The sequence below is a fragment of the Equus asinus genome, chromosome 18, assembly GCF_041296235.1.
Source record: "Equus asinus isolate D_3611 breed Donkey chromosome 18, EquAss-T2T_v2, whole genome shotgun sequence".
Lineage (NCBI taxonomy): Eukaryota > Metazoa > Chordata > Mammalia > Perissodactyla > Equidae > Equus > Equus asinus.
The window spans coordinates 34,973,680-34,991,897 of NC_091807.1; the positions used below are offsets into that span (position 1 = coordinate 34,973,680).

Sequence of the window (18,218 nt, forward strand, 5' to 3'; positions counted from 1 at the left end):
GCGCGAGTGTAAACGGCTCCAACCTGCCCAACGAACAACTCAGCAATATCTTTCAAATGTCTTTAAAAAAATGCGTGCATAGTCTCTGAACTAAAAATTCCACTTCTAGAAATTTATCCTAAGTAAACAATAGAGGATGTGCGCAATGATTTATTTTCAAGGATGTCCTTTGTAGTGTTGTTTATAATAGCAAAACATTGGAAACACCCTAAATGTCCAACAAAAAGAGAACTAGTTAAGTTGCAGTGCATTCAGGAATGTTCCCGCGATATTTAGAAACTAAAAATTACTCCGCTGAACATATCAATTGATATGAAAAAAAATGTTCAAAGTAGATTAAATTAAAACGTTTGAAAACATTACTGTGGTCTAATTATATTTTGCAAAGAAATGTAAATATATCCATGGAAAGAATTTTGGACGGATACGCAACAAAATGACAATGGTTGTCTCTGGGGAAAAGGCAATAGAGAATTTTAGATTTTTTTTCTTTTTCACTGAACTATATCTTCCCTTTTTTTTCTTCCAACAAACATAGTACTTGGGTTAAAAAGTTATTTACAAAAAAATTTATTCTCCTCTATGTTTCAAAATCAAAACAAGGTCTTATAAAGGATTAAAATATACATACATGTAGAGGTGTATTTGTTATATATGTGTATATATATTTGTTAAAGTCTTTTTATAAAACTTCTTTCAAGGGTATACAATTTTAATTTCACTTTCTTATACAGTTCAGTAATGAGAATTGCTTCATTTGAAAAGAACAAAATTACACCAAGTCAGGTTACTCCTGTGTCCTTTGGAATTTGATCTCTACACCTCTGTCCTATAAGTTTGTAGGTAAAGAATATTAAAAAAATATGGCCACTTGATGGAGTAAGTGAGGATGCTCCCTTACAACCTTCCGTGGGGCACCATTATTCTGGACCTACTTGACAGGAGTTGTAACAGAGAACAGTTTGCAAGGGACAAGCCCAAACTCCTCAGCATGCAGCACATGGCCCTTAGTTTGCTGGGCCCCACTGTCTTCATAGGTGTCATTCCCAGCCATTCCCCCACTCCCTCATCCTACAGCCACACACTACTACCTGCCGTCTCCTGAACCAATGGCCCATACCTGTGCCCACCCACCATCCACTGCTCGGAGGACTGGCCCCTTCTTGGACCCTCACCTACATTCACCACCTCCTTTGGGCATCTGTCCTCCATGCTCTTGAGGTGTAAGCACTTCTAATGAATCTCTGAGCAGGGGAGAGATAACAAGAGTAGAGGCCCAGTCCCCACCCTGATGACAGAGCCCATGCTGAGCTCCACCCCAGCTACCTGGGCCAGCCATGGATGCTGCAGCTGTAGGTAGAATCTTTTAGGGTTCAGGTCAGTGTGTTGGGTCCCAGCTCACCCTTCAGCTCTATAGAGAGCCCAGCAGAATCTCCCAGATCTCCTCCATTGCCCATGGTATGTCAGTAAAGCTTTCTTGCTTCTGTCCCACCCTACAATCATGGAAGGGGGCTCATTCACAAGATCCCACAAGATTCAACAGGCTTTACCTCCTTCCCTGACCCCCAACTATGCATGTGAAGGAGAAAGGGGAGGGAGCAACACAATGAGCCCCACCCCGAGGCACCACCTGTGCCTAATTTTTAGGTGTGGCATTCCACACCTCCTGCCTCCACATAGTGGTAGGACTTGGAACTTGTTACCCGACCTCATGACTAAGCCTGGGTTTCTTCTTCTATAAAACAATATGTAGAATTCAAGGACCTAAGGAATGACTCCAACAGGATAAGGACCAAGAGTCATTTAACACAAGTAAGAGTTCTCGAGCACTTACTATATTACAAGTACTACATGGATTCAGAGGCAGCCAAGACGAAGAGAGATGATGAGACTCTACCGAGGGAGGCAGGCATGAAGACAACCCACAAAGCAGAATTAAATCTACGTTATCCAAGCAGGACATGGAAGCACAGAGAAGTCGCAACTGATCCCAACCAGGAAAAAAGGAAAAGGCTGCAAAAGAAGGGTTTGGCTTGAGCCTACATTAATGAAAAAGATTTGACAGTGGCAGGGTGACAGAAGCAGATAAGCTCGTTAGTTTAGGGGGCCAGCTTGAGTCTAGTTTCATTCCCACAGAGGCAGGAAATATCTGATGTGTTGAGGGAGAAGTGAGAATTCGGTGTGGCTGGATAGGAGCGTTTAAGAGGGAGCGCAGAAACATATAAGGATGGAGATGCAAGTTGGAGTCAGATCATGGGGGAGCCTTGGGTATCTTGTTAAGAAGGCTGGACTTCTTGATCTAGGCATTTCAGAGTCATTGAAAAATGTCTAAGGTGCCAAAGAATGTCTAAAATTACATCAAGCACAGAAAACTTAGTGATCAAACAAAAGGCTTTATTGGGAACCAGAATACGCATATTTGGGTTCTGATTCAACCAGTCAGTCGATGTAAATGTTAACCTCTCTGGAATTCGTTTTCTTTTTCTGTGGGTAATTAAGCAAAATGTTAGGGGAAGAGAAAAGTAAATGAGATAATGTATGTGAAAGCACTTTGCCAACAATAACATGTTGCAGAGAAATAACGCATCCACACACTGGATTTTTCTCATCGCGAACGCTGCTAAAATGAAATCAACAATCTATTATCACAGGGCAGCCTCTTCCTTTAAACACAAAAGTCTGATTTATCACTTTATTTTAAGAAGCTTTTGGAGGTGCTTCTGTCAGATGAATCATGAGCCACTGAAGATAAGTGGTTTTGTTTTCAGCCCTCCAGTCCAACTGTTTTGAAAACATCTGTGTCACCAGTCCACATTTCACGGACATCAAAATGGTAAACCCCACGTGGTACAGAGTAAAAGGGGAAAAGCAGCCATCTCTCTCGGAAGCCTCTTATTTGTATCTTAGGTTAGATGTTTAATATCCAAAAGTTTCACGAATGCTGTTTCAGGAAGTTAGAATTAAAAAAATAAAGCAAAGCAAAGCATGGAGTTCTGGAGTTGCATTGTTCAATGTGCTGTGGGTGGGAGGGCAAGAGGTGGGTGGGAGGAGAGCTAAATTTTTTTTACATTTCCCTGAAACTGGATACTGACCTACTAGAGCTCCACTGCTGCCAGGAAAATATTAAGTAGATATTGAAATTAGGCAAAAGGATATTGCACGGCTGGAGAAGTGCTGCACCTTCACGAAACAAAATACCTCATGCAGGCAAACGTCCTATTTCAGAGAACCCTCTAGGGGAAGGAATAAAAGTAAGATGAAACAAGAGCCAAACTGGTGATAACAGAAGGCCTGAGTGTCATTTTTCTTGAACAATTATCAATGTGAAATACCGGCTTCCAGATCGAAAAATCGCCCTTGGTAATGAAAAAAAATACCCAAAAATAAAATGTAGCCCTAAACCATATCATAGGACTATGAGATCTTTGTTTATAAAATGAAGCCCTGGGCAAGTCTGCAGTCTGCAGTCCAAGACACTGAGAAGCCTGCAAAAATAAGATTTAACGTTTCACCTCCTTCTAGGGACGGTCTTTATGTTTATAAAGCAGGCCCAACAGAGAGAACCGGCTTGATTTTGAGCTTTACTCTCCAGATATTAAAATTTGACCTCAAATAAAGAGACTACACTCAAGGCTGTTTCTGAACCTCTTAATTTCCACTTATGGATGGGGTTCAGTTACCATTTTAGTAATCATTTATTTCTAATTTTATTGCACTTTGGCCAATGAATGAGGTCCATACGACACTAATTTTATTTTATACTGGTGGCTTCTTTTTTGGTGGCTGGATGCCCCCTGAGTGCTTAAAAAGAATGCATATTCTCTAATTGTTGGGTCCAGGTTTCCATAAATAACCACTGAATCAAAGTTGGTAATGAATATATAATTTTTATGTCATTGATCTGTCAATTACTGAGAAAGACAAATTAAAATCTCTCACTAAAGTGGATTTGTCTGATCTCCTTAAAGTTCTTTATGGATTTTGAGGCTATCTTATTAGGTATGTACGAGTTTATCATTGCTATATAATTTTCATGAATGTAAACTTTTTTTTATTATGTAATAACCCTCAGTTATCTCCAGTAATGGTTTCTGCTTTCTATTTCCATTTTTGTCAGCTTTATTTTTATTAGAATTTGACTAGTGTATCTTCTTCCATCTGTTTGCTGTTACTCTTTCTTTGTGTTAGATGTTTCTGTAAGTAGTACAAAACTGACTTTGGAGTATTTTTTTAAAAATCTAGGAGCCAGCCTGGCAGTATAGTGGTTAAGTTCATGTGCTCTGCTTCAACAGCTCAGGGTTCATGGGTTCAGATCTGGGCAGTGGACCTAAACACTGGTCATCAAGCCATGCTGTGGTGGCATCCCACATACAAAATAGAGGAAGACTGGCACAGATATTAGCTCAGGGCCAATCTTCCTCACCAATAAATAAATAAATAAATAAAATCCAATCTATCATTTTCTCTTTTTTTATTATTTTTTTATTTTTTGAGGAAGATTAGCCCTCTCTTTTTTTCTGAGGAAGACTGGCCCTGAGCTAACATCCATATCCATCTTCCTCTACTTTATTTGTGGACACCTACCACAGCATGGCTTTTGCCAAGCGGTGCCATGTCCGCACCCAGGATCCGAACTGGCAAACCCCAGGCCGCCGAAGTGGAACGTGCGCACTTAACCACTGCGCCACCAGGCTGGCCCCTCATTTTCTCTCTTTAATGGCCAGTTTGGTTTACTTGCATTCATTGTTACTGATCTATCTGATTTCTACCACCTTATTTTGTGCTTTTTATTTACCTTGCTGTGTCTGCTCTTTATTTCTCCTTTCCAAATGTCTTATTAGATCAATATGTTTTTCTTCAGTTCTTTTTTTTTTCCTCTACTGGTTTGGTTGTTTAATATTCTAGTTCTATTTCTTTGCTTGTTAATCTTTACACAAAATCTAAATTTAATCACCAAATATATCCTTTTCCCAAAGAACGCAAGGAATTTAGAAAGCTTAACTCTAGTCATCCATCCCTAATCTTATAGAATATTGTTGTCCAATATTTTTATTCCACCTTATTGTTCTACTCTCTATTTAGGAGACTGTGGTTGTCATTTTACAGCCATTTTTTTTTTAGATCTACCCTCATATTAACCAATTTCACTGTTTCCATTTCCTTCTTACACCTCACTCTTTACTTCTAGGATCTATTCTCTTTCTTTGTTTATTAAATCTCTGTTATCTCCTGAAGGGAGGGTCAGTTAGCAACAAATTCTCACCCTTTGTTTGAAAATATGTTTATTTTGCCCTCAATTTACACAATAGATTAGAATGTACTCTTAATATAATTAGTTTCCTTTGTGTTCTTCTGAAGCTTATTTTATTCATTTTAAGGTATTATTCTAAAGGACCCACTGGCTTCTCCAAACCACTAAATGGGTTTGTGGCAGACAAAATAGGTTAAGAGCCAGAAGATAGCTAGAGTTTTCTCAGTTTCTCCCAGCTCACTGGAGATTTTCTTCTCCTGCCCTCTGTTCTGTTTTGTTGTCAAGAAGTTTGCCGTCCTTCTAACTGTATTTATTTTCAGATAGTCTGTCTATTTTGTTTAGCTGGCTTTAAAGTACTTTGTCTTTGGTGTTCCACAGTTTCACTAGAATGTGATTAGTGTGGACTTAGTTTTATTTATCCTTCTCTGATTTGTGCTTCCTGTGTTTGAAAAATGGTCTTATTCATTAATTTTGGAAAAGTTAGCTTTTATCTCTTCGAATATCTTATCTGTTCTATTCTATTTCCTCCTCTCTAGAACTTCTGTTAGATCTACATGAGTCCTTCCCAACGCTTGACCTTTTCTCATGTTTTCCATCTCTTTGTCACCGTGCCACACTCTGAGAGCAAGCTCAAGTCTACTTTCTTTACTTCACTCTTCAGTCTTTTCAAATCAACCGTTTAACCCATCTCCTGAGCTTCTGATACGGTCTGATACTGAGTTTTGAATCCTTTTCTGTGTTTCTAGGAGTATTAATGCTTCTTCTTCAAAATTATCTATTCTTTTCCATAATGTCTTTTTCCTCTCTTTTTTGGTTCTTCTTTTATATATTTAATCTTTTAAAATCTATTTACTTTATATTCTCTATCCCTTACTTCAATTATCTAACATTCTTGAGGGCTGAATCATGGTGGTTGTTTTTTCTGCTGAATCTTGGTCTAGGTAGATTGTCTCTTCCTGCTTTTGTAATTTGGAGGTGCAGAGTCATCTTGCAGATGACTTTATCTGCAAGAATTCTGTAAACCTTGAATTGAACGTGCATCTCTCCAGGAAGATTTTGTCTTCTGTCAGTTGTCCAAGGTTGTCACTAGCCCATGACCACTTTTCAATGGTTCATTTCTCATCCTGGCGTCTGCTGTAACACGTAGTCTTGTGCGTGTGTGTATCAGGGAAGGGGAGGGACTCAAGTCTAACTTCCTGCTTTGAGCAAGCCTAAGAGCTCATCTCTTGCCCCTAATTGACCTTTAAAACCCAAATCTCTGTATTATAGACACTGGTACCCCACTGCCATCCATGCCACCTAAGACAACCAGGTGACAACGTGAGGATGGGCTGCTCTGTTCTCAATTCCCTCCTTGTTTTTGGTCTCTAAGGAATTCATTGACTTTCTTCCAAGTTGATCTGTGTATTTAAAAGGATGTCAGATTCTATGGAGCATTTCCAGGTGTTTTGCAAGAGGAATGCCTTTAGATCCTTTTAAGTTCAATATTTTACTGGAACCAAGAGTCTTCACGGCATATTTTTCATGTATTTACTTTAAAACTTTTCCATTTCCAATGTAACCATCAACCTAGTTCATGCTATGCTCTACTTCATGCATTTATTAATTAATCAATTGTCAAAAACTTAATTGTATGTGAGAATTGTGTAATACCCTATAAAAGAGTCAAAATCTAAGAAAGAGAGCCCGTCCTCAACTTGCCTGAGAATCAACAATTCCATTATATATTCTACTCAAAAAACATATACCTAAATTATTTTTGTTGAGCTCTAAATGTATCTTTGACATTCTGACATGGCAAAATATTTCATTGGATGGAAACCATTCTCAACTCTTCTTGAACTGATCATCTAGCTTTTGGATTATGCAGATCTTTTCCTCATTTTTTCCCCTGTTGCCTCCTCTTAGTTATTCCATGATGACATTGCTTATGCTCATCATGTTTTAGAAATGCAATGATTTGTTCCACTTAAAAGTTTCTTCCTGAATAGGTTTTGTTTCTTTGCCTTTCTTTAGATGTTGGTTTTGTCCTTGGTCCTCCACTCTCCTTGGTACACTGATATCCCTGAAGATTCTATCTACTCCCATGTTCTAACTGCAACATGCATGCTGTATCAGTTTCCTAGGGCTGTCATAACAAAATATTAAAACAACAGCAATTCATTGTCTCACAGATCTGGAAGGTAGAAGTCTAAACTCAAGGGGTCGGCAAGGCCGTGCTCCCTCTAGCACTCTGGGTAGAATCCTTCCTTGCCTCTTCTAGCTTCCGGTGGTGGCCAGCAATCCTTGGCGTTCCTTGGCTTGTGGCTGCACCTGTCCAATCTTTGCCTCTCTCTTTATATGATCTTCTCTTTGTGTGTCTTCACGTCATCTTCCCTCTGTGTGTGTCTGTGCCCAAATGTCCCCTTTGTATAAGGACACTAGTTATTTTATTAGCTCCACCCTCATGACCTCATCTTGACTTGATTAAATCTGAAAATACTCTATTTTTAAATAAGATCACACTCTAAGGTACTGGGAGTTAGGACTTCAACAGTTCTTTTTCTAGGGGCACAATTCAGCCCATGACACATGCTTACGTCTGCCAATGAATCTCTTGAGTCGAGGGCTCTCTTCTAAGTGCCAGACCCAACTATGAAAAGAGGAGCTGCAAGTTTTCGAGGTCTTGCTATATCCCAGACACTGTTTATGCACCTTACATGCATCGTCTTATTTAATCCACACAGCACCGCATAAAGTAGGCATTCTTATCCTTATTTTGGCGATGAGAAAACCAAAGAACAGCAAGATCAAGTAACTTCCCAGATCCCAGAGTTAGTAAATGGCACTGTTTAGAACTCAAGTGTTGTGACCCCCGACAAAGGACTCTTGACCCTAAGTTCTACATGGGTCCACTGGGCTGTCCAGTGGGAGTCCCTACAGGTGTCTCAAACACAGAATGAACTGAACCAAAATCACCGATCCTAAAAAATTTCTTTCTACATTTGTTAACAGCCACCGAGTCACACATGCTAAGTCTAAGCTATTTTCAATTCCATTTTCTTCTCTTTGGTTTTCAAGAAAGACAGGTAAATCATTACCATTGTAGAAATGTAAAGATTAAGCGCTGAGCAACACAGTAAACTGTTTTGAACATGCCCTTCCCCTTCCTTCTTTCCTTAAGTCTCCTTTGAAAGGGCCATTTCAGAATCTCTGCAACAATGTAACAAACTTATTCCATCGTTCCATTTGCTTGTATTCTCCCCTGGGTATTTTTGACAGTGTGGCATAGGAACAAGAATGCAGACTAGTGTCAGACAGAACTGGGTTAGAATCCTAGCTCTCCTGATTATTGGCTGGGACATCTTGGGCAATTAGCTTTGCTAGTTTTAGTTTCTTTATCAGTTAAAGCAAGAATAACAAACAGTACCTACACCATAGGGTGGTTGTGGGGTTTAAATGAGATAATACCTTTTTTACAGGGTGCATGGCCAAGTGCCTGACAATAGCGTGCACTCAACAGATGGCAGCCGTCATCATTTCTGTTTTTATGATTTCAGTCACACATATAACCCAATAGCGGTTTCCTCAATCACTATTCAGCTCATAGTCTAAAAACATAATTAACTTTGACTTTAGGATTTACGTCTTAGTTGGTTTGGTTTGTTTAGTTGCCGGACTTCGCCCAGCAGGATTTAAACAGAAGCTTACAGAAACATACTCCCCAATGTGGACGTAGTGGGGGTGATCCTTGGGAGAGTTTTGTGACGCGACAAAGTAAAATGAAGAAATGTGTAGTTTTGCCAACAAGTTCTTTACGCATAAATGAGCACAGGCCTGGGAACTGGCTCTGGTCTTCCCGACCCGTGCATGTGTCCCTGGGGAAGCTGTATCAACTCTCTAGGGCTCACTTTTCTCACGTTTAAAAGGAGAGATTTGTGACAGTTAATTTTATGCGTCAACTTGACTGGATCATGGGACACCCAGATATTTGGTCAAACCTGCTATTTCTGTGTGTGTCTGGATATTTCTGGCTGTGATGGCCTTCCCAGAAGAGACTAGCATTTGAATTGGTAAAGCAGAGTACCCCCCTCTCTGTGGGTGGGCATCATCCAATCCACTGAGGGCCCGAACAGAACAAAAACGTGGAAGAGAGAGGATTCACCCCCTCTGCCTGACTTCAGGAGCTGGGACGTTGATCTCCTGCCATCAGCTCTCTGGACCTCAGGCCTTCAGATGCAGACGAAATCTCCACCACTGGCTCTCGTGGGTCTCCAGTTTGCAGAGGGCAGACTGTGGAATTTCCCTCAGCCTCCATAATCACATGAGCCAATTCCTCATAATAAATCTATCTATCTATCTATCTATCTATACAAAGGTGGGGGGGGAGATTAATTGTTTCTGTTTCTTTGAAGAACCTAATACAAAGTTGAACTAAGATCATCAAGAAGCTTGCAGCTCCTGTGATGCTGTGATTCCTACCGAGTAGATCTAGATGACCACTCACTCTATAAACGCGCAGTGGCTGGTCCCCGCACACGGGCCGTGAGCTTGATGCTTTGTCTGCTGATTAAGAATGCAAAGACATAATCACCACCTCACGAAGCTGACACGCTAATAGAATAGACAGGCTTACAAATAACTAAGTCTAATAAGATGAAAACAATACGTCGGCCATCTGGCCTCGTCAGAGAGTATATTCTTCTATTACTTATTGTTCATCTGCTTTCAAAGCACAGCTTAGAGATGTCATTTTTAGGGCAGATCGTGTGAAAGCTATGGAAGCCCTCTGCCACTCTGAGAACTCAAAATCCTGACTTTACATTAAACCAGACTAGCAAAGACTCATCGGGGATATGCTCTCCACTTGCCCTGAGCTGTCCTCTAACGTAATTCACTTTGTTCATGGAGGATGTTACAAGAAACAGACTGGCGAAATATCGTGCCGCAACTGGGGCAGGAAGGTGGTCACGTCTACAGCCTCAGTGAATCCCAAATGTAAAGTCCAAGGATCCTGCTTTTAGGATTCTACACTAGGCAAAATGTTGCCTTCCCTGTGAAACTTCTCTTTAAAAATAGGAATTACTTCCCCAAATGACTCTTGTCAGTTTGGCTGCCAGGAAGCTCAAAGCCATACTGGAAGCTTTGTGACAGCATCTCAGCCAAGCTTGTGGTCCAAATGGCTGCATTCTTCCTTCATGTGATCTTGGTTTTCCATTAATATTTTTAATTGCCTTAGTTCTGATCCCTAATTGCTACTTGATCAGTAGACTGGGTCATATGTTTATCAGTGGTTTAGTTGACAAGGCATCTCAAATCTGTCGTGGAATTAAACGGTATTATCCATATTTAAGCAAGTATTTGAATGTATTATAGAATATAATATGAAACAAAATAAAATGTGGTAATAAAAAATCTGGTAAGATGTTGAAAGAGAGCAATTAAGTTGCCGAAAGATCAGGATGGCTTCCTAGACAGGGTGGATTTCAAAGATGCCTTGAAGAATAAGAAGGATTTCTTAGCAGAGAAAGGAGGAAGGGCATTCCATCCGAGGGAACAGCATGGATGAAGACACTGGGTTGTGACAATGAAGCGTATGAGTAGAGCCATGTGACTAAAGGGCAGCATATGGCAGAGGAAAATGGCGGAGGCTACAAAGGGATTTAGGAATCGTATCATGAGGGGAACAAAGGAAGCTTTTCTTGACCAGTCATATTTATATTCATCTTGTCCCTAAGATGTTTTGAAACACTTGTCTGAATCACTCATTTGGGCTCGTAATCACACAGCCTCCTGCCATGAACTACTTACTAAATGTGGACGGGCCTTATCTACTTCTGACAGACTTTGGTCACTTCCTCTGTGACTAGTATAAGATCAACAAGTACTCAGTGAATACTTCATGAAGTGAGTAGGAGTTACCCAGCATGTAGGGCCTCAGTAGGACACAGTACAAGTAGTTCTAGTGGGTTTGGGGGCCAAAAAGAGCGGGGTTTAGGTCACATAAGCACTTTTATTCACGGTGACTGGAACACAGTAAGTCCTCAGTGAATGAATGAAAGCATGAATGAATGGAGACAGTGAACCAGTGATGAGATGAATGTGGTGACTCTTCATCTCTGAGACTTCTGACAACCATGAGTGTTTGTGCTCAAGGTGGATATTTAGAAAATAAAACTAGAAATGTTTGAAAAGCCTAATGCTTTAGCATTCATTTTTAGGGAATAAAAATGGAGAAAAAGAAAAATCTTTCAAAATGATGTTAGCTGCTAAAACCAGAGGCCCTGTTGCATCTCGGTCAGCATTTTGCAACTTTTAAGAAAAGTGGATGAAGACCGTGCCTTCCTCTTGGTTAGCGCTCCTGGTTAGCACATCGCTGAGGACACTAAAATATAACAGTGACTGCCAGAGGCACAGCAGGCACAGGGAGGGGCAGCATCCCTGATGGCAGGTTCTTCATGAGACATCATGAAACTGACATTCTTTAGAACACATTAGTTCCATTGTGCCATGGAAGCCATTGTTTCTAAACATTGACCCATGTCCACAGCCTTGGTGAGGCAGAATTGGAAATAGCTGGAAGTCAGCTTCCCCAGTTGTACCCACCTTGTCTTGGGTTGTTGAAAGGAACACAGTAAAGTGGATCCAGACCTAGTTCTGTGCCTGATCCAGTTTGTCAAAATGGAGCTCAGAGCTGACACCAACCAGTGAAGCTGAGGGGCTTCCTCAGCTCTCACACTCTATCTAGTGCCTTCAAGGTCCTGGATTTTCCTGTGGGTGCCTTGACACATGGCCTTTACAGAATATATTGTGCCAACCAACGACAGGTCCTAAAAGTACAGGTTAAGAGAGAAGCTTTAAGAAGTCCAAGTTCCTTCCTACCAAATGTGTGTCTTCATTTTTTGGAATGTCAATGTGACACTGGTAGCTATTTTTTATCCTTCTTTTTTGACCACTCCCCTCTTCTAAAAGTGACATATCATGCCTTTCTTAAAAATAATTCAAGTGTATTAAAGTAAAATTTATTTGATGTCTTTTAACTAGATTAAAGCTTCTCAAATCTATTCATTACGCATGAAAATCACCTGAGGAGCATGTTAATAACATAGAATCCTCAGACTCACACCTGGACTCAGAATATTTGGAAATGTGCATTTTTAAATCACGAGTTTCTCAGGTAATCAATGCAAGTGATTCTGACCATCCTTTGCGAAACATTTTCCAGTCAACCTTTAAAGAGCCATTTAACTAGGTCACACTTCCCGGGCCCCTCTTATTAAGATCAAGTTCACTGAATGACACTTTGATCTACCAAGTGTAAGAAACAGCCCAACTCCATAAAATGTAGATCTAGATATACAGATAGGCACAGCAAATAGATAACAGACAGACAGACAGATAGATGTATAGATATAGATAGAAAGATGACAGATAGAAAATACATAGGTAGATAGATAGATAGATGAAAAGTACAGATGAGATTTATTGTGCAGCCAACACACTTTGGGATGGAGAGGCAGAGTCAACAATCTTGCCAGGACAACAGGCATATGCCGGGGTTTCCCAGAATGCCTGGTGGACCTGCTGGTTGAGTGAGTTTCTCGTGACTTCCTCTGTTCTCCTCCTACATTTGTCTGTAGATTCAGAGTTAATAGCTGGGCCATCCTTCCCACATTAGCTTTCTTTTTATCCTATGGACACTGCATCATGTAATGGATTGAGGCATCCCCTTCATGGTGCCTGCCGACACTTTGGAGCCAAATAACACCCACCTTCGCGATTGTGCGGGATTTAAGTTTGCATTTAAAAAAGTGTATATATAGGTAAACCTCACTCCTGGTTTCACAGTCTCCGTTAAGTTCTTACTTTAGCCCATGCTCCTAATTCATTTTTAAAATGCTTCTACCTTGCGTCTTTGCGCATATTTGTGTGAGCTTTCTTAAATCCATTCTGAGATAAGGAGGCACTGTCAATATATTAAATGGAGATATATATTTATTCATTAGGGATATTCTATGGGTTTCTTTATAGCTGTTGAGTTAACTGAAGATAGAGAGTCTCAAAACTGAGTCCCTGGTACAAGAACCCAATCTGAACATAGACCACGCCTCCAAGTCCCATTTTCTCGCCTCGCAAGTCCACATATCAATTTTCTGGTCACTGTGCATCTGGACCATTTGCAGGTTTAGAAGAACATCAGTGTGTAGTTGATTGACGGTGCAAACGCTTATAGATAATTACTGTTTTATAAATTCAGCTATCTTTATGATTTTATGAGTGTCGATCAAAGTGTTTAACCAGCAGGAACTATATGAACCAGGCGGAACCAGGTTTGGAGAATTCTATCTATGTATGCAGAGCAGTCCAGGCCCATAACGTGCCTGAGTGAGGTGCCCGGATCCTAGTGCTAGGGCTGAAGGTACAGATGCAGTAGCTGACAGAGCTGGTCCTGCAATCTCATGGCTGTATTGAGGAATTATCTGGATTACGCAATGCAACCATATCTGTGTGTGTGTGTGTGTGTGTGTGCGTGCGTGTGCATGTGTGCGTGTGTTCATCTGTGTGTCTGTGTTTGAGCACAAATATATAAAGCTTGACCAATAACTGAAAGACTCACAGCTTGCAAAATCAGCCACCACTAGCTCTCTTACAAACACTATTAACTGAATAACTGCCTCCTTTGGCATGAAGCAACCAGAGGAGGGAACAGCTGAAAGAGGACTTTCTTCAGGAGATGAAACCAGCCTTTTCACAAAAATTTCATATGAGCCAGTCTGCGTAACCATCCTTCCACCCATCCAACTGACATTTAGTGAGCATCTACTGTAAATCAGAAATGGTGGATGCTCCGACTTGATTCAATTGGTTCTTTGCCTCTTCCCCATGTAAACATCTCTCCTGTTTTCTAAACATTTTACTTAATGTAAAAAGTCTCAAATCTGGCCCTATTAGAAAGGGTATTGATGACGTCAAAGCATATTGATGGCATGACAGAAATATGACTTCATCAGTGAAAGGACGTAAGTGGCACCAGGCATTACCCCCCGGGTCTCTGATCCTATGAGGAACCAAGACAAGAATCTTCAATGCAGGCCTTTCCTCAGATTGATTCTCTCATCTCAGAGAACTGAAAACTTTATTTTGCTTAAACTGAAGAAATTACATGACTAAGGAGGAAGGGAAAGGGTGAGATGGGTTTGAGTGGGTATCCTTTGGGTTTCTACCTCATCCTGTTCATATCCAGCCAGTGTCTGAGGCAACAGCATCCCAGCCCTCCCACCCCTCCCCAGACACATCCTTGTTCTCAGGCCTGTTTTGGGTACCACACATCCAGGATAGGCACCTTGGACATCTGCATTTCCATATTTTTTCCTGTTCAACAGGAACTGCCTCCTGTTCTAAGGCACAGCAACAAGTGACAGGTCTCGAGTATGTAGCTCAGTTGCCATGTTCAAACCAAACCTATGGCTTCTGCATAAATGTCAACTGCCTTTCAATAAACATCAAGCCCAGTTTTGTCCCTCCCATAAGGCACACATGAGACTTGATCTCCGCTGTCTCCTATAAAAGTCTTACAACGTGCTTCCAGATCAGGCACGGCTCCAAAGGATGATCCTTTCATACCTAATTGCATCAAATCAGCTTCATACAGTTTGCTGAGAGGCACACAGTGACAACCATGAAGAGAGACCCGGGCCACGAATCCAAGGCAGATGTTCGCCAAGTACTCGCACTCTGAACTCTCCTGTTCAGAGGTGATCCAAGTCCACTGGACGCGATCTCATACAGAATAAGGGGCAGGGGCTGATTCATACCATGGAGGGGATTCGAACCTGTGAGCCATCACACTACCCAGAGATGAATTTAGGTGACCCCAGAGCAAGGGAGAATCAAGTTTTCACAAACTTCACCCATGCATACCTTTCATCACTTTAGCAATGAGGAACGGCCCTCCAATGCAAGGCCTCCTTTCCTCCGTTCTTCCCTTAGTTAATATTCATAATCACCTAATGCATGCCAGACACTGCACTTGGCCATGGAGGTAGGACCTTTGTGGGGCTAACACTCCACTGAGGGAGGAAGATAATAAGCAAACTTTCACAAAAATGACACTATGATGACACATGGCAGTGAATGCAATAACGAAAAATAAGGCAGGCGGGGAATCGAGAGTCCCTGGGTGGAGTGGGGCGTGACATTAGATGGGGGTGCTCAGGAAAGACCTCCCTGAGGAGGTGTTTGCCCAGAGCCCTGACAGAGGACAGCGCTACCTGGAATCAAGGGTTCCAGGCTGAGGTGGCAGCAAGTTCAAGTCCCTGAGGCAGAACCACAGAGTGACCACATGGCCGCCACGAGTGATGGGAGGGAGCCCAGAGAGGCCGCTGTAAGGAGCTAAGATTTAATCCCACACCTAAAGGAAGAGAATGGAGGAGCCAAGCAGACCTGTTTGAATTCTAACTTGGCCTCTTATTAGCTATATGCCCCTGGAAAAGTTAGCTGACCTCTAGGACCATCATTCTCCTCATCAGGGGACTTGTGATAAGCATACCTGTTTCCAAGATTTCATGAGATGATGTCTCCAAATTCCTTCCCAAAATACTGATATGGAGTAAGGCCTCGCTCAGCAGGGACTGTCGTGGCTGCGATATTTTGGGTTTTATGCAGCACATTTCCTCCAAGGAGCCTTAAGGCCTCCCTCCTATTGCCTTGAGTTTTGCTAAATAAATAAGCTCCCGGCATTGTCCTCAAATTCAGAGCTATTGCCTTGGGTGGGGTCTGAATCTCTTCTGTGGTAAAGCATTGCTCTGGTTCTCGGAATCTGTATTATAGGCCAGTCATAGCTAGAATTTTAGATTTTGAGAACAAGCAATGTATGGCCCCCAACTTTTTATTTTGCCAGATAAGAAAATTTCTTCAAAAAGCCTACCATCTGTTATAAATAGCACTTCATAAAAGAAAGAATATTTAATACCAAATAATCTCAGAGAAAGGGCAATTCCTCCCCAGAAAGCTCATTTTTCATGGATATACTCTCTCTCTCTCTTATACACACACACACACACACACACACACACACACACAGATCAGTAAACATTTCACCATAGGACGATAAACTTCTGCTGGCTTCCATTTACAGTCACTACTCTAGACAACTGAGGGCGATCAATGCCACAGGCAAGTAGAGAAAGTCGAGCAATGCCCTAGGAAGGCATGGTTGGCTGACCGAGCAGAGAGAAGCTTGCGAGCATCTGACCTGCTGGGACGATAACTCTGCGCTCATTTGTGGTCATGTTTGGGGGTGGCATGTGCTTCTCCTCCATGTAGCTGCCATAATTCATCCCGACAGTGTCTGGGCTGCCCACCATCTTCCCGCCTTTTGCCATGCTGCATTCATCGGGCGAGTTCCTGGAGGAGAAGAAGATAAATCCTTCCATTATTGCGGCAACCGAGTATCATACCAAACTGGTGTTCTTGTCATTCACAGAGAGAAGCAAGGAAGGTCAAGGTGGAGGAGACAGAGGCAGAAAGGAGGAGAGAGGAGGAGGATGAAAAGGTAAATAGAGCGCCTGTTAACGGACTGAATGTTCGGGTCCCCCCAACATTCATATGTTGAAGTGCTAATCCCCAATGTGGTGCTATTTGGAGATGGGCCTTTGGGAGATAATTAAGTTTAGATGAAGTTATGAGGGTGAGGGCAACAAGATGAAATTCGTGTGTTCTTATAAGAAGGAAAAGAGACCAGAGAGTTCTCTCTCTCCGGCACATGAGGACACAGTGAGAACGGGGCCATCTGGACCCAAAGGGAGAGCTCTCGCCAGACACCCACCCTGCTGGCACCTTGATCTTGGACTTGCAGTCTCCAGAACTGTGAGAAATAAAGTCCTGTTGTTTAAGCACCCCCCACCCTAGTCTATTTTGTTATGGCAACCTGAGCTGACCAAGACAGTGCCCATGCTCGGTGAAAGCACGGACCGGACACGTGGGAAACAAAGCTGCCACCTGGCTTCTATTTGTTAAGCCAGCTCCTCCTGAAACTGTCATGTCAAAACTCCATCTGTGACAAGTGATGGGAAACACTTGCCGGGAACAGTGAAGTGCCGTTTGTTCTCGCTGTGTGACAGTAAACAGGCCGAGCACGCAGATGTTGGGAGGCGACACGGGGGGCACTCAACAAGGCTTATCCTAGAACAACGTTCCTCTTCAAAACCTCAGAATGAAATCCCCGTGTTGACTTTGAAATCCCTGCAGTCAATCTGTAGATATGGAGCATTGAAGACCCACAATGCTCCAAGCTTGGGTGCAGGCAGGCAGGGCAGAGAAGGGAGCAAGACTTGTGCCCTGGGAGGCAGCCTGAGAGGAGACTCCAGCAGCCCTCTAGAACTGGGAAAGGCGGTGTGAAACTAGCTGTGTGGACGCAGAAAGGACTCCGCAGCTGGACCCCGGGAACACTTCACAGGACTGCTGTTACTAAGGCAGCCATAACCATTCAGATAAAGAAAAAAACTGCCTTTCTAGAAAAATAAAAGAAGTTTTTTTATTAATAAAAAATAAAAGGATAGTTTAAGTGACATTTGAAAGTTACAGGACATGATGAAATCATATCTAACAGGGAAACTCCGAGTAGAAAATCCAGCTTAACCAGGAAGCGGAAAAACATGCCGACACCTTCTTAGATGGTTAGCCCATAGATCATTAACCCAGGATCACTGCAGCTGAGGGGGTCTTGGTAGTTGGGTACGTCTTCTAAGGTGGATTTCTCGAAATTGCCTCTCAAGCTCTACCCAATACAGGATTTTTCATACTCTTGGGAAACTACAAAGCTCCACTGGATTTTAGATTTCCACCCCAACGTCTAAGGCCCTAAGAGTTGTGGGCTCCACTCCAATGAGCCTCTCTTTGTCTCATTCACACCTCACTAGTTGGAGCTCTGCAGTCAACCTGCAGAATCATGGAACTATGGCCAGGCATTGACTTGATCGTCAAGTCA

At 42.0% G+C, this 18,218-nt stretch overlaps 1 protein-coding gene across 7 annotated transcripts in view; it reads right to left on the reverse strand.

The window, feature by feature from the left end:
* ERG (ETS transcription factor ERG) overlaps positions 1–18,218 on the reverse strand; it is a 256,908-nt gene that overhangs the window by 24,434 nt on the left and 214,256 nt on the right. For all 7 annotated transcript variants that reach the window (XM_014862020.3, XM_070488877.1, XM_070488878.1 and 4 more), the window contains one exon: positions 16,485–16,636. In XM_014862020.3, the coding sequence (XP_014717506.1) occupies positions 16,485–16,636 (152 nt within the window). The remainder of the gene's footprint in view (positions 1–16,484; positions 16,637–18,218) is intronic.